At 40.6% G+C, this 21,558-nt stretch overlaps 1 protein-coding gene across 1 annotated transcript; it reads right to left on the bottom strand.

Annotated features, from left to right (window-relative positions):
• Positions 1-7,395: 7,395 nt before the first annotated feature.
• On the bottom strand, positions 7,396-20,965 carry LOC309513434 (protein SSUH2 homolog). The gene is made up of 12 exons (XM_082189242.1): positions 20,923-20,965; positions 20,584-20,633; positions 18,040-18,112; positions 11,640-11,775; positions 11,426-11,486; positions 10,213-10,334; positions 9,451-9,513; positions 9,221-9,303; positions 8,744-8,836; positions 8,549-8,654; positions 8,351-8,458; positions 7,396-7,943 (listed from the first exon to the last, which is right to left on the bottom strand). The coding sequence occupies exons 2-12, from the start codon at positions 20,630-20,632 to the stop codon at positions 7,800-7,802; spliced, it is 1,038 nt and encodes a 345-aa protein (XP_082045368.1). The 5' UTR covers position 20,633; positions 20,923-20,965; the 3' UTR covers positions 7,396-7,799.
• Between the last annotated feature and the right edge of the window lie 593 nt (positions 20,966-21,558).

The following is a 21,558-nucleotide window of genomic DNA, read 5'->3' as shown; positions in this document are numbered from 1 at the left end:
GTGTTAGGCCCTCTGTTATTCTCAATATGTATGATGCCACTTGGAAATATTATAAGGAAACATGGAATTAGTTTCCATTGTTATGCTGATGACACTCAAATATATATTTCATCATGGCCGGATGAAAACGCTAAATTATCCAAATTGACAGAGTGTATTAAAGATATAAAAGATTGGATGACGCGTAATTTTCTTTTATTAAATCCAGACAAGACAGAGGTAATACTTATCGGTTCAAAAAAACGCCCACAAAACCTCACACAATACAACTTTAACATCGTAGGATGTCCTGTTACTTTATCCTCTACAGTAAAAGACCTGGGTGTTATACTCGATTGCAACCTGTCTTTTGAAAATCATATTTCATTTGTTACAAAAACAGCCTTTTTCCACCTTAGAAACATTGCTAAGCTACGTAATATGCTATCAGTTTCTGATGCAGAAAAGTTAGTTCATGCATTCATGACCTCGAGACTGGATTACTGTAATGCTTTAGCTGGTTGTCCTGCATCCTCAATAAACAAGCTACAGTTAGTCCAAAATGCCGCCGCTAGAGTTCTTACGAGATCAAGAAAATATGATCATATAACACCGATTTTATCATCACTGCATTGGTTACCTATAAAGCTCCGTATTAATTATAAGGTATTGCTACTGACTTATAAAGCCCTAAACGGCTTAGCTCCAGTCTATTTAACGGATCTTCTATCGCCCTATAATCCATCGCGCTCTTTGAGATCACTAAATTCAAGGCTTTTGGTCATACCTAGGATATCCAGAACCACCAAAGGAGGGAGAGCATTTTCACATTTGGCTCCAAAACTCTGGAATAGTCTTCCTGATACTGTTCGTTGCTCAGACTCGCTCTCCCAGTTTAAAAATAGATTAAAGTCGCATCTCTTCAGCCAGGCATTCATATAATATTTTTAATCTTACAGTTCAAACTACAATCCGGCCTCTAGCTCATAAATGCCAGAGGAGAACTGGCCCCCGACTGAGCCTGGGTTCTCCCAAGGTTTTTTTTCTCCATTAGGTCACCTGATGGAGTTTTAGGACACCATTAGGTCACTTAATGGAGTTTTTCGGTTCCTTGCCACTGTTGCCTTTGGCTTGCTCAGTTGGGGATATTTTGGGGATATTTAATTAAATTTTATCAATCAATAAATTCCACTAGAAACAAACCTTGTTGTATTATTTTAATTTAATACTGTGAAGCTGCTTTGATACAATCTGTATTGTGAAAAGCGCTATACAAATATACTTGACTGCCACAGTCATGATGAAGAGACCAACAGCAATGCAGGAGGAATAGCAGATGTAGAATAAAGATACTCCTTCCTCATGATGATCCAAGACTGCATGGAAACAAAAACAGAAAAACAGGAAAAAAGGTGAATGCACTGATATTTACACAGAAACACTACAGAGATCAGCCGTACTGTTAATGTATGTTTAAATGGATTATTATGAATTTATGTACATTAGGCATCATGTTCAAAAGCTTGTCAAATCAAAACTTAATTGTTATTTAAAATGGGAATGATTACAATCAATGTCATAGTGGAGCATCTTGTTGAGTGGAATGTGTGTGTTTGAACAAAATAGGAAAATACAAGCATATACAAATGTTGCAGCAACTATAGGCAAGCATGATGTAACATCTAAATGTTCTTGCGGATATGCATTTGTTTTACCTGACAAACCGTAAGTGTAGGTCTGGCTGTTCAGGTTCTTGACTTCTCCTCATACTCACAGGTGAAGGAAGCAGGTGGACTCACAGTGACCATATACACACATGAACACGGAGAGCTTGTGAGTCTTTTCATGGTGTATTTCAGTTCACTCTCTACAGACAGTGTGGAAGACTCGAAAAAAAAGGTTAAATGTCATGTCAGACTCGCACAGCACTATCACACGCTCTCTGTCCTCCACCTGTCGATACACTGTGATCTTCGGCACCGAGAGATCTGAAACTACACAAACATGCCGGTGAAACATGAACATGCTAAAAATGTATACAGCTGAAATAAAATGAACAAAATTTGCATCTTTACTGGAACTCTTAGTATGTGTTGGCACTTTGGAATAATAGATGTAGCTTTAATGATCAATGTGTCAGTAGGAAGCCAGACAGACAATGATGTTGTAATGAGGAAAGTGATTAATTTTGCTTTTAAATTAAATCTAGTGTTTCGTTTTATTAAAGAAAGACATCAGAATTAATGGCTGAATTACTTCACACTTCATTTCACACTTAAACAAAGCTCTTTCAATTTTTATTTCTTTTAAACCCAACAACATCAGATTGTAGTTGCATACCTTCAATTTAGTCTCAGCAGCTATATACAGTATTTAGTTAAAAAAACCGTAAAAACTAAATTATATATATACAGTATATATATACTGTATATATATATATATATGTGTGTGTGTGTGTGTGTGTGTGTGTGTGTGTGTGTGTGTGTGTGTGTGTGTGTGTGTTATATTATACATTTAAAATATTACAACAGAATTTGATAAAAAAATCTTTTGCACCTTAATAACATCACTCACATCGATATTCCTCAGATTGATATCAACCGGAATGTTCTCTTCTGCTGCCATTTCTCTGTATAAGATATATGACCAATTACAATAGTTTATCATAAATATATAGTGATGTATTCCTTGTACACTTTAAGTTAAAAATAAAACATGAGAGAAAATAATGTACTTTAATATAACATTACAATCAGCAAAAGGTCCTGTAAAAGGAGCTTCATCGTGCCTCAAACAATTTTTCTTGCTCTGGCTCAGTTTTACTCTTCAGATCTTCTCCTTCACATTTCCTGTGCTAAAGTCTAGTCCTTGTCATTTGCATGTAATAAAAGCAAAACCACTAATCATACTAGGTCAGAAAAAATCTTAAACAAAAACTAGATGTTACATAAAAAATAAAAAAATAAAAAAAATAATTGTATAGCTAAAATTGTGTTCTTGACACCTCATTGAGTTTCAGATGACCCATTCACTAAGCGGACACACAAATCAACCAGCCAGTTGACTTGCCCATTTAGGGCAATTCTCAGCATGAACTGACAAGTATTAGGCATGCTGGCTGCATTAATGGAATTTTTCATTTGTGCAACTGAAGTTGAAGTTTTTTCATATAAAAACATTAACATTATCAATGAATTAGTAAAAAATTTATTAAAAAACATGTTCTAATTATAACATAAATGCACTGAAAAAAGTGCAGTCAACTTAATATAATAACAAATCTAATACAATTTAAAGTAAATAAACAAATACAACAAAACAAAATGAACGATGATAATATAAATAAACATAAATAATAGATCAAGTGACAATCTGAATAAAATGTATGGTAAAAGACAAATAGTCAATGTAATTTAAAACAAATTATTGATATGTAACAAAGCATTGTTTTTTGTTGTTCAAACAAAATAACAACTTCTCATCCTTATAGATTAGATGCATTTGAATATTTTGATTATATTTCACATCCAATGTATAAAAGAATACATTAGAATAGAATATCAAACACATACACTATAGACTATGGACAAAAGTATTTATACACCCTATCGTTACAACAAAAGGGACTTTATTCTAAATAAATAGACATTAATATTAAGGTGTTCCCCCTTTGCATCTATAACATGATTTAAATATATATATATAAAAAAATATTGCCTCAACTTTAAGCGTCAATTTCAGCCAGTGTTTGAAGAGAGGTGTCGCGTTAATACACGTCCGGGTTCTCTTACGAGAGGTCTCTCGTACTGCGTAAGATATCTTACGCTAGGGGAAAATCCTTTTTCCGCGAGATATTGAAGCCAAAAATTATCCTTAATTTTGTAATAATGCAAAACGCGTTGCGGCAGCATGCAGACATAGGCGAGGCAGCTCGCGCGCCTATTGGCTGCTCTGCGGCAACTGCAGCAGCCTATCGAGCGAGGCCTGGCGTGACGCCAGACCCAATCAGGGTCCCCCTCGCGGTTGACCACCGCAGAGGAGTCGAGCGCGGGCAATCTGCCCGCTGTTATCAGCGCGCCCCATGCCTCAAATGTCACGAGCGCGACGCTTGTGTTACAGCACTCCGAAGCCTCCCCATCGCTGAGCGAGCGGAGCGCGCTTCGTATTCAACCCCTAGCTATTCATGCGGACGCATGGGCAAAGCTGCCCGGGGTTTCGAAGTGGGTGCTGAACATTATAAAAAGAGGCTATTCGCTACAGTTTCGCCGACGCCCTCGCCGCTATGTGGCGCGCATCGAGACCACGGTAAAAACAGAAGTAGCACATTTACTTCGAGCCGAAGTGGCGAAACTATTGAGCAAAGGGGCCATAGAGCCTCTCTCTCAAGTTCAGAGCGAAGGAGGGCTATACAGCAGATACTTCCTGGTACCGAAAAAAGACGGGGGTCTCAGACCCATACTAGATCTAAGGCAACTGAACAAAGTGCTTGTGAAGCGACAGTTCAGGATGCTCACGACCAGACAAATCCTTGTGCAGATTCGCCAAGGAGATTGGTTTGTGTCAATAGATCTGAAAGACGCGTATTTTTCAAATACAAATAGCGTCACGTCACAGGCGATATTTGAGATTCGCCTTCGGGGGCCAGGCATATCAGTACACAGTCCTGCCGTTCGGTTTGTCCCTGGCACCCCGTACATTTACGAAGTGCATGGATGCGGCGCTCGCACCCCTCAGAATGAGAGGCATGCGAGTACTGAACTATTTGGACGATTGGCTGATTCTAGCGCAATCTCGCGCAGTGCTCATAGAACACACGACCATTTTACTCGATCACCTCGAGGTTTTGGGTCTCAGTGTCAATTGGGCGAAGAGCTCTCTGTCACCCAGTCAGAAGATATCTTTCCTGGGCACAGAATTGGACTCGCTATCCATGATAGCGCGACTATCACCACAGCGCGCGGTAGACATTCAACGCACAGCGAACTCGTTTCCGTGATAGAACGGATCAGGGAAGAAGGATGCTCAGTATTGCTGGTGGCACCGTTCTGGAAAAACCAACCTTGGTTCTCAGTCGTGATGTAGTTAGCAAGTACTGCCCCGTGGCCAGTACCAGTGAGGAGAGACCTCCTCTCACAGGCCCACGGCTCGATCTGGCATCCTCACCCGGAACTATGGTCCCTTCATGTCTGGGCCATCAACGGGTACATGTTGGACTCCCTAAAGGAGTATTAAACACGATCACGCAGGCTAGAGCTCCGTCTACGAGACGGCTCTACTCCTCGAAATGGTCAGTGTTTTCGGGCTGGTGCACAGCCCGTGGTGTGTCACCCACAGACTGTGGTGTGGCGGAGGTGTTTTCCTTCCTACAAGAGCTGTTGGATGAGGGCAGGGCCCCCTCCACGCTCAAAGTTTATGTGGCGGCAATAGCAGCGTTCTCAGGAACAACGCTTGGTCAGTCAATAGGAAGGAACGATTTAGTCATCCGCTTCCTTAGAGGGGCTAAAAGACTGAATCCTCCCAGACCTCCCTCAGTCCCCGTATGGGACCTTTCTACGGTTCTGGAAGCCATGAAAGGTGCGCCATTTGAGCCTTTACAGTCAATTGATTTGAAACACCTGTTTTTCAAGACGGTGTTTTTGCTGGCTCTCGCTTCAGTGAAGCGCATAGGGGATCTACACGCGCTCTCTGTGAGTGCGGCGTGCATGGAGTTTGGGCCTAATGACTCAAAAGTTATACTCAAACCTAAGCACGGTTATGTTCCAAAATCCCTCAACACACCGTTTAGGGCGCAGGTTATCTCCCTGTCAGCCCTACCGGTCCCTGATGAGGAAAGAGACGCGAGCCTCCTTTGCCCAGTCAGGGCATTACGAGCTTATGTGTCTCGCTCGTCTGTTTTCAGACAGACGGAGCAGCTCTTTGTTTCATTTAGCGGGCGTTCTAAGGGACTAGCCGCGTCGAAACAGAGCCTATCCAGATGGATAGTTGATGCTATAGCGCTGGAATATGCCTCCAAGGGCATGCAGTGCCCGTTGGGTGTCAGAGCGCACTCCACGAGAGGCATGGCCTCTTCGTGGGCCTGGTCAAGTGGGATTGCCTTGCAAGATATTTGTATGGCGGCAGGCTGGGCCTCCCCGTCTACATTTATAAGGTTTTATAACCTAGAGGTTCCCGCCCTGCAGGCCAGGCTGCTGTCGGTCTAAGTTTACCAGTATTATCTGACCTGATGCTATCAGCTCAGAATGCTGCGTCTACTGAGCACAGCTCAATGTTCGACAGTAAAAAAGTAGCAGCACGAGATGTGCCTGGGCAGACTGTGTAAGACCCACATTCCCCCATCAGTTCAGGCCGTACCCCGCCCTGTCTGTATGAAATTCGCGTCTCAGCGACGCTGCCATATGTGGAAGAGTGCGGCTTCGCCCCTCCCTCTTCCCGGACTCCCTGTGAGTTCCCTGAGTGATTGTGCACTATATGTACCCCGGGCTTTCGCCCTTGGGTCTTTGGTGTCAGATCTCAGCATGCACGGCGTTTTGCATTGGGTCCCCTAGCGTAAGATATCTTACGCAGTACGAGAGACCTCTCGTAAGAGAACGTACTCGGTTACTAACGTAACCTCGGTTCTCTCTAGAAGAGGGAACGAGTACTGCGTATCTTGCCGTGCATGCACACGCTCTGGTTGCTTCGATGATGAAAAACCAGATAATAGCTGCCTGCGAGCGGTATTTATAGGCCTAGACCACGCCCATTTCGGCGGGACGTGACGCAGCGGGCGCGAAGTGCCCTGATTGGGTCTGGCGTCACGCCAGGCCTCGCTCGATAGGCTGCTGCAGTTGCCGCAGAGCAGCCAATAGGCGCGCGAGCTGCCTCGCCTATGTCTGCATGCTGCCGCAACGCGTTTTGCATTATTAAAAAATTAAGGATAATTTTTGGCTTCAATATCTCGCGGAAAAAGGATTTTCCCCTAGCGTAAGATATCTTACGCAGTACTCGTTCCCTCTTCTAGAGAGAACCGAGGTTACGTTAGTAACCGAGTACGTTTGTTTCAGCTTCTCAGCAAGATGGCCACCCAGTGGATATAATTGCCATTACACAGTCTTTTCAATGAAGGGTATATGGACAAAGAGCCAAAAAATGAGGTTTGCCGAAAAAGGTCAAACGTCCGGTTACAATGCACGTTAAAGAGGTAATGTATTTACTTTACATTCAAACAGATTCTATTGATTCAAACTCACTTCAGCAATTTATCTTAAAATATTTGGTCGCTGATTAACACTTCTCCAGCCATTCCATTAGAAACAAGTTATTTCTGAGTAGTTTTTCCACTTTTGAAGCTTACGCTTGAAGTGTGCTGAAAGAAGTCTCATGATTAAATTGACATTATAAAAGTTTTCAAAAGTAAAAAATAAATAAAAAACAAACTCGTGTTACAAAGCTCACATTTTATTTAGACTTACATTACATCACATTTACTGTAGGCTATATTGTGGAACTTTCCCTCAGAAAATTATATTATACTAGCATTGAAAGATCTAAGTATCTAGCATTGAAAGATCTAAGTATCTTCTCCGTTGACATCCACTAAACTGGCCTCTTATTGCCAGTACTGCAGTCTGGCTCTGCTAGAGACATCCTGGCAGATTTGCTGAAGCAGGTTGAAGCTAAACACTGGAACACCTGATCTAGTAGGAAATTAGTTTTGATAATTCTTTCCTAAAAACAGCCATCTCTGACAGGTTTTATTTTGTGCGTTGAGTTTGAGGTGATGAATGTTGGATGTACAGTCAGTGGTTATGATGTTTGGATGTACAGGTCTGGAATGAACATTACATCACAGAACAGCAGCAGCAGGTTGCGGGATAGTCCTCAGCGTTCACTTTCAACTCATTTCCATACACATAGTAAACATAAGGCTTCTCTTTCCAAGTGTAGTTCACCTTTGTTATGGTAATGAGCTCGATTGTCTGCCTCTGGAACAAGGAAATATTGAATTACAGAACCAGATTCAGGTTTCATCAGTATTGTGGAATCATGTTGACAGTTTACATATAAATATTATAGTGCAAGTAAACATGACCAAGTCTACTGTCATAGACAGACACATATACATATGTTATGTTAAACATGGGGATATTTTGGGGATATTTAATTTAATTTTATCAATCAATAAATTCCACTTGAAACAAACCTTGTTGTATTATTTTAATTTAATACTGTGAAGCTGCTTTGATACAATCTGTATTGTGAAAAGCGCTATACAAATACAATTGACTTGACTTGACTTGACTTATAGCAAAACTTTAGCATTATTATTATTATTGAATATGGAAAATTTCCAAATTATAGGTTAAAATTATGAATAAAACACATCAGGTACCTGCTGTAATATGCGGGAGTTCTTGGTATATTTCACCTGATGGTCTCTTATTAAACGCTCAGACGCTTGTGCAACAGAAACATCAGGGAAACCCAGCACTGGATAGACCTACAGTAAACATTCAACCACGTTTTTATCATCTTCGGCCTCTTTATTATTCTTTCTTTTATCTTTAACTGTATGCACATCTGTTCCTACCATAATCTGGGCGTCTGTGAAGAGCTCCTTCCCTGAAACCTTCACCAACTTTTCCATTCTCAGACCGCTCGAATCTTGCGCTATGTAATCATTCATCTCAGTGCTCCTGAAATTATCCAAAAAGTAGCTTTCAGAATGAGACAGTTCACTTTGACAGAGTGTATAGGGTTAGTATTATCAGTGAATATGTAATACCATTTGACTTTGAGATTGACGAAGACGAGTAGCTTTCCCTTTCCATCACAGGTGTTACACATTTTGGAGCCGCAGCCGCTACATGAACTACATCTGGAAGTTGCCAGACAAACACTCAGATAAAAGTAGTAAAACTAGTAAAACATTTTCAGAACATAAAGGGCTCTATGGCATCAAATATGATGAGAGTAAAAGACTGGTTGGTTGGTGCAAAGTAATACACAAACACTTTTTTAAAATTTTCTCTAACAGCAGCCATTCTGAGATGTGAACAAATGTCTCAGTATGAATTGATCAAAAAGATCAAATTAAGGAAAAGGCTGAAGAGTGGAAAAAGTAAGTCCTATTTAAATTTCATATATATATATATATTTATATATATATATATATAAAAGACCAATTGATGTGTTCCTTTCTCAAAAGCTAGAATAGTACAAACAGTTACTACAGTACATGGAGAATGGCAGACTTACGTACTTTTCACGTCCACTACAGTTACAATTATAGCAGGCCGTGTTATCAGCACATTGACCAGAGCCGTTACACTGGGAGCACACTTTCTGCATAAAGACACAAATAAAAGTGTCTCTAGATTTATGTCCCAATATATGACCTCCTATAATAACCATGTATACCAAAAACAATTCAGTGAATAATAAAAAGCCTGGTAAAACTGGCCTGGTGTTTGCCAGTCAATCATCACTTACGCTTCCGGTTCCAGTGCAAGAAGAACAGGGTTTCATTCCCATTCCACTGCATGGTTCACATTTCTAGGGTACAACAAAAAAACTATTGTTTACTTTCCAGTAACTGGACTATGTAAATTAGATCTTTATGTTCCCCTATTATGCTTTTTCAGATATTACCTTTCATGTAATGTGTAATATGGCTTTTTGTGAATGTAAAAGGTCTGCAGAGTTTCAAAGGTCATGATAAATTAAGTTATTGTCGCTCAAACGAAAGAACCGATTCTGAACTGACTGAAACGAGTCGTCAGTAATTCCAGTATTACTTCTTGCTCTAACCTATGTAGGTTTGTAACTAATTTGCATAATGGCAGTCTATGGTCTTCACTGGCTGTTGGAGAACAACGTCTACTTCGATCCTCAAACACTGTAGTTGTCGATGAGACTGGAAGAGTTTGTTTCGTGATGTCGACATGTCGAGAAGGCACAGTCCTTGATCGAACCATTTCAGACAAGAAAGTAGGTGACGTTGCAAAGTATATTATGCAAAAATGAAAGTGTGTTTTTGACCTTGGATGCATTTAAACCTATTGTAGGAGACCTCCAAAACAAAATGAGGAACCCTTAAACTAGCATAATAGGGGCACTTTAAAATGTAGTGCTAACAAAGCTCCATAGATTGTGGTGTTTCATACAAAAATGTTCTGATATAGTCGTTGCTGCACATTCTGTTGTTTGTATTCTGTTGTTTTAACCCTTCATGTGGATCTTGAGTGATCAAACCTTGAGTGAGGAAGTGTAGGGCACTCTAATGGTGTCCTCGTGCTCAGTAAAGTAGGACGGAGGTTGAGCTGCAATCTCCCACGGTCCAGGAGCACGCTGAATCCCAGCATCGACACACTGCCCTGCAAAAGAGTTTAGGCAATGATTTAGCCAGGGAACAAGGTTTAGATTTAATTTTCAAAAATTTTAACAAAACCTGTTGCTATAGTGTTTTTAGCTTATTACTAGGGTGTTATGGGTGATTGCTTACTGGCCCAAGTCAAAAATGTCCATCCCCGAATCTTTATAGTCTCTTTGGAAATTGGTGCAAAACATCTGTAATAAAAAACGACTCACAGACGAAACGCAATAAACGCTGTCTTGCATTCGGAGGCAGATGCCTGGTGTTTGGGAACGCAATCGAGGCATGTCCTGATTTTTAGACCTCTGCAGAACCCAGAGTCTTGGGTTCAAATATTTTACTAAATGATAGTGAATAACGCTGATGTAGAAGCACTTAACCCTGGATGTAAGCCTAGATGTGATGTAAATGGTAAACATGTCAAAATCTGATTGGTTGATCGGAATGTTGTTCCAGGATTGACAAAGATGTTGATCCAGGAAAGTTGCACTCTGTGAAATCAGGTTTTGTTTTTTTGTGCGAGACTGTTCTGTAAGGTAACTATCCCAAATCATTTTGATGACAGACTTTGTTTCAGGCATTTCAGAATGATCAGACCAACATTTGAGATGCTGTGCGACGAGATTGGTCTGCTGGCTAGTCCAGTGATCCAGTCACATCCTCTGTTGAGGCAGTCACATGAGGTTTTGTTGTGCATCAACGGGTTTATTCAGTAAATCTGGTTTCATCTTAGTTTATGAGCATATCTCCTCATGTAAGGTTTTTTGCAAATTTTTTGAATTTATGCACATCTTGGCGTTACCATCCAGCATTTTTTTTAATGTGATAACCCAAATTTCGCAATAAAATAGGTTGATGGAAACATAGCTTATGATATTCTTTCCCTATTTAGTCCCTCCTATGTAAATCCAAGGGATTTTTCCATTTTCTAATAGCACAGATCTACTCAATAAGCTGCACAATTTGAGATATCATTCATATCTGTATATCACAAAAGATATATAAAGCTGTTTAAATCTCCAATTCTAAGTATTAGCAAAAGTGATGGTGATGCTTGCACCACTAATGATAGACTCGATTGACTTTTGGTACCTGTGTAAGGCTCCTGACTCAATTCAGTAGATCTGGCCTCTGTGAATGTCTCCAAACGATACTGAGAACAGAAGCAGGACAAAAAGACAGACCTCAGATTGATATTGCTAACCACATTCGGCTCTATAAAGCCAAAACAAGACTTATGCATGTCTACTAATACACAGAATGATGGTTATCATTATGCTGAAAATGGAAATGATTCACGTCTCACCCTGTAAGTGGCAAAGGACTCCATGTTGGTTATAACTCCATCTCTGACGGGGCCAGAACTATAGCAGCATTTGCTGGAGACATAATCTTCAAAAGCTTCCCATGCTCTTCCCTCTGAGATGGAAGGAATGTTGTCACTAACAAGAAAATATTAATAGACATGAATGTTGAATTACGTGCATTATGATGAACATGCAACAGGAGTCAGTTTGAGAAATTAAGACATCTGAAACACAGAGAACTCTGGTTATGATTAGTCTCTTTGCATGGAGTAGCCTACTTTTTAATCTATAAAAAGTACTTTAACTCATATTCAGTAATATTATCAGTTCAACTGCACTGGCACTTTCAGATGAGAACCACATTTTAGCTGAATTCATGACACTATTGTTGTCTTGTAGAGCTACTTATAGCTTAAATAAACTTCCTTCATAACTGATGAATTTTGCAACATTTGGGCCGGTTTACACAGAATAAGTTTTTGATGTTAAAAAAAAAAGGTTTAGAGACACATTGAACGTACTCGGTTACTAACGTAACCTCGGTTCTCTCTGGAAGAGGGAACGAGTATTGCATAAGTTGCTTACGCTACGGGTAAAGTCATCTTTTCTCGAGATATTGAAGCCAAAAATTATCCTTAATTTTGTATTTATTGTCAACGCGTTGCAGCAGCTAGCAGACCTAGAGCGGGCTTACTAGCGCGCTCGTTGGCTGCCCTGCAGCAACTGCAGCAGCCTATCGCTGAGCCCTGCGTGACGCCGCGCCCTCACGCGTCAAAGCCCGCCAGAATGGGTGTGGCTTAGCGTATATAAGGAAGGGCTCGGGGGCTGCTTACCTGGTTTTCATCGTCTGAAGCGATACCAGCTCGAGGCGGGCATGGCAGGTTACGCAATACTCGTTCCCTCTTCTAGAGAGAACCGAGGTTACGTTAGTAACCGAGTACGTTCTCTTACGAGAGGTTCTCTCGTATTGCGTAAGTTGCTTACGCTACGGGAACCCCTTGTCAACGCCGTGTGTGCAAGCATCAACCACATATAGTCCCAAGGCACACCCGGGGACACAGATCAGTGGGAATAAGACGGCCAACCTGAGTGGGCCAGTACATGTACATAAGCACACAGTATCACAGTATAGATCAGCCAGGGGAGCTAATATTAGCGTGAGAGCAGCCTGCGCGTGATCGAACCTGAACAGAACATACTCGCAGCTTAGACTGACAGAAGTCTAGCCTGCAGGGCGGGAACTTCTAGGTTGTAGAACCTAACAAATGTAGAGGGGGAGGCCCAGCCTGCCGCCGTACAAATGTCGTGAATAGAAATCCCACTGGACCAAGCCCACGAAGAGGCCATGCCTCTAGTGGAAAGAGCCCTAACGTCCAAAGGGCACTGCAGGTCTTTAGACGCATATGCTGCCGCGGTAGCATCAACAATCCACCTGGACAGACTCTGTTTCGAGGTGGCAAGACCCTTAGTGCATCCACCGAACGAAACGAAGAGCTGCTCCGAGCGCCTGAAGGCGGCGGAGCGCGTGATGTAAATCCTCAGCACTCTAACAGGGCAGAGGAGGTTAACATCGACTTCGTTACCGGAGCCCGGCAGGGCCGATAATGTAATAACCTGCGCTCTGAAAGGAGTGCCGAGCACTTTGGGGACATAACCATGTCTCGGCTTGAGGATGACTTTAGAGTCATTAGGCCCAAACTCGAGACACGCGGCGTTAACAGATAACGCGTGTAAGTCACCTACGCACTTAACTGATGACAGGGCTATCAGAAAAGCGGTTTTGAGCGAGAGGTATTTCAGATCCACGGTCTGTAACGGTTCAAAGGGATGTGCTTTCATGGCCTCTAGGACCACAGAAAGATCCCCAATAGGAACCGACGGGGGTTGCGGGGGATTCATCCTCCTGGCTCCCCTAAGGAAGCGGATAATGAATTCATTCCTTCCTATTGCCTGGCCGCGCGCCGACTCAGCGAACGCCGCAATGGCCGCAACGTAAATTTTGAGCGTGGAAGGGGACCTGCCCTTTTCCAGCAGCTCTTGAAGGAAAACAAGCACCTCAGAGACCCCACAGGTTTTTGGGTGCAGGTCTTTCCCCGTGCACCAGTTAGTAAACACAGACTATTTCAACGCGTAGAGCCTTCTCGTGTAGGGAGCTCTAGACTGCGTGATCGTATTCACCACCCCTTCTGGCAGGACAACGGGTACCCGTTGATTATCCATGCATGTCAGAGCAGAGCAGTCAGAACTCCTTAAGAAGGATTTCAATGAACTTTTTGAAACACTTAAAAGACTGAAAGTTCAGACATTCATCAGTGGACCACTCCCAGCAAGAGGAACAAACAGGTTTTCACGGTTGCTTGGGCTTAATACATGGCTGCAAAAAACCTGCAATATAAAAGGAGTAAACTTCATTGACAACTTCAATCTCTTCTGGAGTCAGAGACAACTGTTTCATCAGGATGGCCACCACCCAAACAAACTTGGCTCAAGAGTGCTAAAGGACAATATCTACTTCTCCCTCAATCATCCTTCTGCAGTGTGTGCCAATCCACTCAATCTGAACGGCGCACACACACCTAGACACAGTATGAATGACCACAGGACTTCACTTCAGCAGCAAAATGGACAGGATGTTGACATATCACACAAGGACAATAACACCACTGAGCCACAACAACCTCTGCTCACGAACACAATCTCAGCTGAGCCCTGCCTACAGAGCTCACTACAGACAGACATATTAGAACTGCTCCAAGATTCAGCACCCAAGGACGACTTCCTGGAAAACAGCCAGGGAAGCCAGGACAGCATATTACAGCCTCCGATAACACCTGAGCAACAGCCCCTTTCACCAGATACTTTTTCCCTCTCTCCAGCAACTCCACTTCTGTGCTTCTCACAGAAAATGGAAGAACTGGTGTATGCTGGAACCAAACTATCCCACTCTTTTGCTGCAAGCCCCCCGATATCAACCAAAAAACGGCAGGCACCGCTTCCACCAAAGCCTGCGGGCCCAGCTCACCCTCCCCCTGCCTCTGTGAGAGCTCTTCGGCCTCTGCCACAACGCCAGGGCCCACACCCTCCTCCATCTGCTCGAGGTGAACCAAAAACAACTGATACCAGCTCTCAGTGATGTGTGTTGGGTCCCCGCTATGATAACAGTAACTTTCTCAAATGTTTACAGAACAAGCGGGAACCCAGTGTGCCTGTATCTTTCTCTATTGCTGTTCTATTACAAGATAGAAAGTCTAAGGCCTTCAATAGCCGTACAGCAAACTCAACTAATCTGGTGCCTATTGCACGTCTAACTAAGATTGGTGTAGGGAAAAAAAGTAAGACTGTTAAGGTAGCACTTTTAAACATCCGTTCACTTAAAAATAAATCACTTCTAGTCAATGACTTAATAACCACAAACAACCTGGATTTTATGCTTCTAAATGAAACCTGGCTAGAAGACAGCTGCAGTGCAACAATCCTCAATGAAACATCCCCTCCTAACTTTACTTTCATGAGTGTCTGCAGAGCTGTTAAGAGAGGTGGGGGTCTAGCTGCTCTTTTTAAAGATATCTATCAATGTAAGCAAATATCATTTGGGAATTACACGTCTTTTGAATATCTGGGTATTGTGTTAAAAGGTGCTCCACGCATTTTACTCATCATTATTTACAGGCCTCCAAAATACTCTCCAGCCTTTGCTGAGGACTTTACAGAACTGTTATCAACAATTACCGCAGAGTTTGACTGTTTTGCCATTGCTGGAGATTTTAACATCCACATAGATAATGCAGAAACCAATATGGCAAAAGAAATCAAAACTGTTTTAAACTTTTAATCTGACTCAGCATGTACATGGACCCACACACAATCGCGAACACACTCTAGATTTACTTATCAGTAAGGGTCTAAACATTTCATCGATTGTTATTAAGGATGTAGCACTGTCTGATCATTTCTGTATTTTCTTTGATATATTGATCTCTCCTGCCATTGAAGCTAGATCTGTGTCTGTCAAGAAGAGATGCTTAAATGAGAACACTAGTGTACTATTTATGAAGGCTATATCCTTAACTCCAAGCATATCTGCTGAGTCTGTTGATTTTCTCCTTGATTCTTTTAACTCAAAAGTTAAAAGTGCAATTGATGATATTGCTCCTGTGAAAGTCAGGAAGAAGAGTGGCAGACAAAAAGCACCTTGGAGAAACTCAACAGCAGTGCAAAATATGAAAAGACAATGCAGAAAAGCAGAGCGCATGTGGCGGAAGACAAAACTTGTAGTCCATTATAACATCTACAAAGACAGCCTTCATGCTTTCAATATGGAACTAGGCAAAGCTAGACAGACTTACTTCTCAAATATTATAAACTGCAATTTAAACAACACACGCACTCTTTTTGCTACTGTAGAGAGACTGACAACCCCCCCAAGCCAGATTCCCAGTGAAATGCTCTCAAACAGCAAGTGCAGTCAGTTTGCTTCTTTCAGAAATAATATCAGAAAGGTGATCAGCACATCCTTGAGTTGCGCTAGGGTCAGACAGATCAGACCACCTGAGAAAGTAGTAACTTTGTCTGATTTCAAAGAAATTGATGGCAAAATTTTGGAAGAAACCGTACAGCACCTTAAAACATCAACATGCGCCCTTGACACACTTCCCACATCTTTTTTCAAAAGTGTGTTAAACAGTTTAGAAGCAGATCTTCTAGAAGTGGTAAATGCCTCACTTCTCTCTGGGAGTTTTCCAAACTCCCTGAAAACTGCAGTTGTCAAGCCCCTCCTGAAAAAGAGCAATCTGGATAAGACCATATTAAGCAACTATAGACCGATCTCAAATCTTCCTTTCATAGGCAAGATCATTGAAAAAGTTGTCTTCAATCAGCTGAACAAATTCTTATGCTCGAATGGATACTTTGACAATTTTCAATCTGGTTTCCGACCACACCACAGCACAGAGACAGCGCTCATAAAGATAATAAACGATATTCGCTTAAATAATGATTCAGGCAAATTATCAGTGCTGGTACTACTCGACCTCAGTGCTGCATTTGACACTGTCGATCACAACATACTTTTTGACAGGCTGGAAAACTGTGTGGGGCTTTCTGGGATAGTCCAAAAATGGTTCAGGTCATACTTAGATGGGAGAGGTTATTATGTGAGTATAGGAGACCATAAGTCTGAGTGGACATCCATGACATGCGGAGTCCCTCAAGGCTCAATTCTTGCGCCACTCCTGTTCAACCTGTATATGCTCCCAATGAGCCAAATAATGAGAAAGAACCAAATTGCTTACCACAGCTATGCAGACCTTCACTCTAGGGGTCAAACAACTAAACATCAAGTCAGGAATCTTGGTGTGACACTAGAGTCAGACCTTAGTTTCAGTAGTCATGTCAAAGTAATAACTAAATCAGCATACTATCATATCAAACCAGTCCCTCAGGCGAATTTTTCGCGAGGATTTGTCTGGTCATAATCATTTTGAACGGTCGCCTCATAAGGGCTTTGTTCAGGTGTCTCAGATCTAAAATGGGTCTGAGAGCCCCATCCTTCTTTGGAACGAGGAAATAGCGGCTGTAGAAGCCTGACTCGCTCTGAGAAGGTGGTCAGTTCTTCGCAGTGGACGCAGCCGCCCGAGGAAAGGGCGAGGGCTGCGTGCTCACGGCCCAGGCAGAGAGCGCAGATGACATGGTGGTCTCCGTTACTGAGCGGGGCTCGGCAAGAGCCACAGGAAAAACGAGGCATTTATAACGTAAAATGCCTCGCGCTCTTTTAGAGAAGTGTGTGTGTCGCGGCAGCGAGCACACACAGCAGTAAAGGATATAACACCGGATAGCGTAGCAGGCACGGATGGCTGAAGGCGGCGAAAATCGTCCGGCTTCCTCAGGCGCTGTCCTAGGCGTGCTTTGTCGCTTGAGTCGACGGCGTCGGCTTCTCTAGAGGATCCAGCGATGCGGAGAGCTTCGCTGAAGAGATGAAAATCAGGTAAGCAGCCCCCTAGCCCTTCCTTATATACGCTAAGCCACACCCATTCTGGCGGGCTTTGACGCGTGAGGGATTAAGGATAATTTTTGGCTTCAATATCTCGAGAAAAGATTACTTTACCCGTAGCGTAAGCAACTTACGCAATACAAGAGAACCTCTCGTAAGAGAACTACTTTTAACTTGAGCGCCCCTTTTTTAGAAAACCACATCATGCACTAGACGCGAGCGCAGTGGTTGCATTATGGTCCCTGCGCGGTTACATGAAAAAAACTACGGAAAAGTAGCGCAGTGTAATGTAAAAACCTAAAACACGTTCTGTGTGAACAGCCCCAATGTTATTTTTCTGTTTATTAATGTGAAGCTGCATTATATTTATGAATGTGACTTCGCTTAATCTATACAGAGAAAAAACGTACTGCCATTCTGGATGGCTGGAGGCTTCAGGCACAGGCATCGGCATAGAGGGCATTGGAGGAGGAAGATACGCACCTGTTACAAGAGGAACACATCAGTGACATTCATAAGAGACCAGTGGTTATAACTTTAGCAACACATTCAACGTCCAAATGCTGTTACTTTATGCAGAAATCTAAAAGCTATACAATTGCAACCATGAAAGTCAGCACATCATCCGCTTTTCTTCCATTTCCGATTGTTTTACCCAAGGGCGTAGGTTTGATTTTGAATTTGGTGGGGATGGGGACATCCCCTGAAGCTGAGCTGCATCTGTCATTAAAGGGACAGTTCACCCAAAAATGAAAATTATGTCATAATTTACTCTCCCTCAAGTTGTTTTAAACCTGTATGAATTTCTTTCTTCTTCTGAACACAAAAGAAGATATTTTGAAGAATGTCGGTAACCAGACAGTTGATGGACCCCATTGACTTCCATAGTAGAAAAAAAAACTCAATATTGGTTACCAACATTCTTCATATCTTCTTTTGTGTTCAGCAGAAGAAAGAAATGCATACATGTTTGAAACAACTTGAGGGAGAGTAAATGATGACAGAATTTTCATTTAAAAGTGAACTTACAGAAATTAACTGTTGGCATCTAGAGCACTGGAACTTCTTTCAGCCTCAGCTGATGAGACTGAGTTTCAACTTCATGAAACATTCCTCTCATTTCAACAAGACCAAGCAATGTTGTGTTTTTATGTTTTATGGGGACTTTTTACAGACATAATGATTTTATACTGTACAAACGGTATATTATATCCCCCTACACTAACCCTGCCTATCACAGAAAACTTTCTGCATTTTTACATTTTCAGCTGTTTTACAAAAATAAATAAATAAATAAATCCCCACAACACAAGGACAAGTATTTCGGATATTGCCATCTTTGTGGTGACATTTTGGCCCTATAATGTATTGTTACACACACACACACACACACACATACACACACACTTAAGCATACACAATCTCTCTCTCTCTCTCTCTCTCTCTCTCTCTCTCTCTCTCTCTCTCTCTCTCTCTCTCTCTCTCTCTCTCTCTCTCTCTCTCGTCAAACTAAGGTTTCCTTCGGAGGAGCATTGCCGCTTCACACCAGAGCCTCTCACAAGTTATATAGAAAAAACAAAGCCAATCAGTTTAGCGATGTGTGTTAAGCAGGCGGAACTCAGATACATATTAACCGTTTGTGTACCATGAATTGCGCATTTTTCTCAGAACGCTCTTGTAAGAGATTTTAATCTAAATAAGATATTTCCTGATTAAATAAAATAAGCCTAATACATAAAAACCACAAGACACAACCGGACAACAGTGGTTATATATAAATATATTTTAAGTTTTGATCGAAATTATTGCTAGGGATATATCAGTGTCACTGGATATTGGTAGGGACACGTCCCTAGGGTCCCTACTACATTCTACGCCCCTTTTACCCATAAAAGTATGATGAAAAACAAAGTTTGCCTCTAATTGGATCCATAGCTAATGATACAATTCATATTTTTTTCCTGATAATTAATAATTTATTAAAATATAATATAAGCCTACTCTACCTTTCAAACATTCTGGTCAATAAGATTTAAAAAATGGTAAAAAAAAAAAAAAAAAAATGACTGCATCATTACAATGGAAAACTGACCTTTTTGATCAGAGATGGCACATGGTTAAAGAATATTTAAAGTGTTTTTTGTTTTTGTTTTTTTATATACATTATATATTTTATATCATTATATGGCTGTATATTATTGTATCATGTTTGTTGAGATGTGAACATTCATATTAGGTGCAGCAATATACATATACAGAATATTTTTTTTTATTATTATTATTATTTTTCTTGTTATTTTATCACTTGTCTCAGATAATGTTCCTTTTGTTTTGTTAACAAAAAACAAGTTAATATAAATAAAAAGTTTTAAAAATAAATAAAAAAAGTTTTAAAAAATGAATACATTTATTCATCAAAAAATTTATGAAATGGATCAAGAGTGATAGTCAAGAGTTTTACATTGTTACAAAAGATTTCAATCTCAAATAAATGCTGTTCTTCTGTTCACCAAAGAATATAACATAAATATGAAGCGGCATAACTGTTTTTAACATTGATAATAATAAAAAATGTTTCTTGAGCAGCAAATCAGCATATTAGAATTATTTCTGAAGGATCATGTGACATCACAGGAATAAATTACATTTGAAAATATATTCAAATAGGAAACAGTAGTTTGGAATTGTAATAATATTTCACAATTTTTGATCAAATAAATGCATTGATGAGCAGAAAATACTAATTTCAAAAACATACATTTTATCAAGCCCCAATTTCTGAATGTTATGCCACTTTTATGTCCTGTATCTTAAAAAAACGTAGTTATATGATATAGGAGCCCTATTAATTATTGCAATAATAATGATATATCATATAATAATGACCTAAATTTTTTATAATAGGCCTATGTAGTAAAAAATGAAAGCAATTAATATTGTTTGGTGCTTCTTACCATCTCCGCCGCCCGACGTTCCTTCATATCCCGGGACGCTGTCAAACATGCTTGCTACATATAAATGACAACATATTAAGGCAACTTGCTTTACATCATGAATTACATATTGCAACTTAATTTCAGCTAATCAATAGCAAACATTGGCCAAGTTTAATTTTAATGATTTGAAAGTTCCCTCATTAAATTCGATCAAACGAGCACATTCAGAATTTTGCATATGCTAAATGTAATTATTTATATAGCAATTCATTAACACATTATTCATTACATACAATAATTTATTTATATACTATAGGCCAAATAAGCTTTTTTCAAAACATAGAAATAATCAAAGACTTGCCTTTTTACTTGTCAGAGCTGCTGCGCAAATCAGAGTAGAGGGATACAGATTATATAGCTTTACAGAGGCACATCATCTGACGCTTATGAGTTATGATTGGAGGAGAAAGATGCTTCTGACTGAGGGGTGTAGTCTAGTGGTTAAAAAATGTATTCACCCTTCACAAACATTAACAGACTGCTTGAGTTACATTATGAAAAGTAAATACAACCAAATGGAAAAACTGATCACCATAATGGTAATTTCAAATAAAACAACTATTTACAGTTAATACACCACAACTATATGAAATGAAGGTCTGTGAGTGCAATGCAGATTTTTAATTTAATCTGATTTACATTACAAACAAATTTTCTGATCTATGCAACTAATGCAAGCAGTGATAAAAAAAGTGAAACTGAATAATTCTGAATAAATGGTGCATGAAAGTTGAAAGGAAATATGCTGTTGAGACTTTGTCTCTTTCACACCTGCCTGTTAGCTTTGTTTTGTTCCTGTGAGACCACAAACGCAGCTTTCTTTTTGACACATTTGTTGAGACAATAGAGCACAGAAGAAGAAGAGTTCAGATGCAAAAGCCTCTAAGTGCCATCTGAAATTTTCTTCTAGAATGATCATTTTTATCAAGCTCG

This window comes from Leuciscus leuciscus (genome assembly GCF_965113295.1).
Source record: "Leuciscus leuciscus genome assembly, chromosome: 13".
In the NCBI taxonomy this organism is placed as follows: domain Eukaryota; kingdom Metazoa; phylum Chordata; class Actinopteri; order Cypriniformes; family Leuciscidae; genus Leuciscus; species Leuciscus leuciscus.
This window is presented reverse-complemented; position numbering and strand designations above follow the sequence as displayed.

What these genes read in the sequence shown, in the direction of transcription:
- LOC309513434 (XM_082189242.1), bottom strand. Translation starts at nt 20,632, where the DNA reads ATGTTTGACAGCGTCCCGGGATATGAAGGAACGTCGGGCGGCGGAGAT. An exon ending in CCTACACTTCCTCACTCAAG is followed by an intron (nt 9,514 to 10,212) that starts GTTTGATCACTC and finishes GTTGTACCCTAG; the next exon opens with AAATGTGAACCATGCAGTGG. An exon ending in GTCAATCTCAAAGTCAAATG is followed by an intron (nt 8,655 to 8,743) that starts GTATTACATATT and finishes GGATAATTTCAG; the next exon opens with GAGCACTGAGATGAATGATT.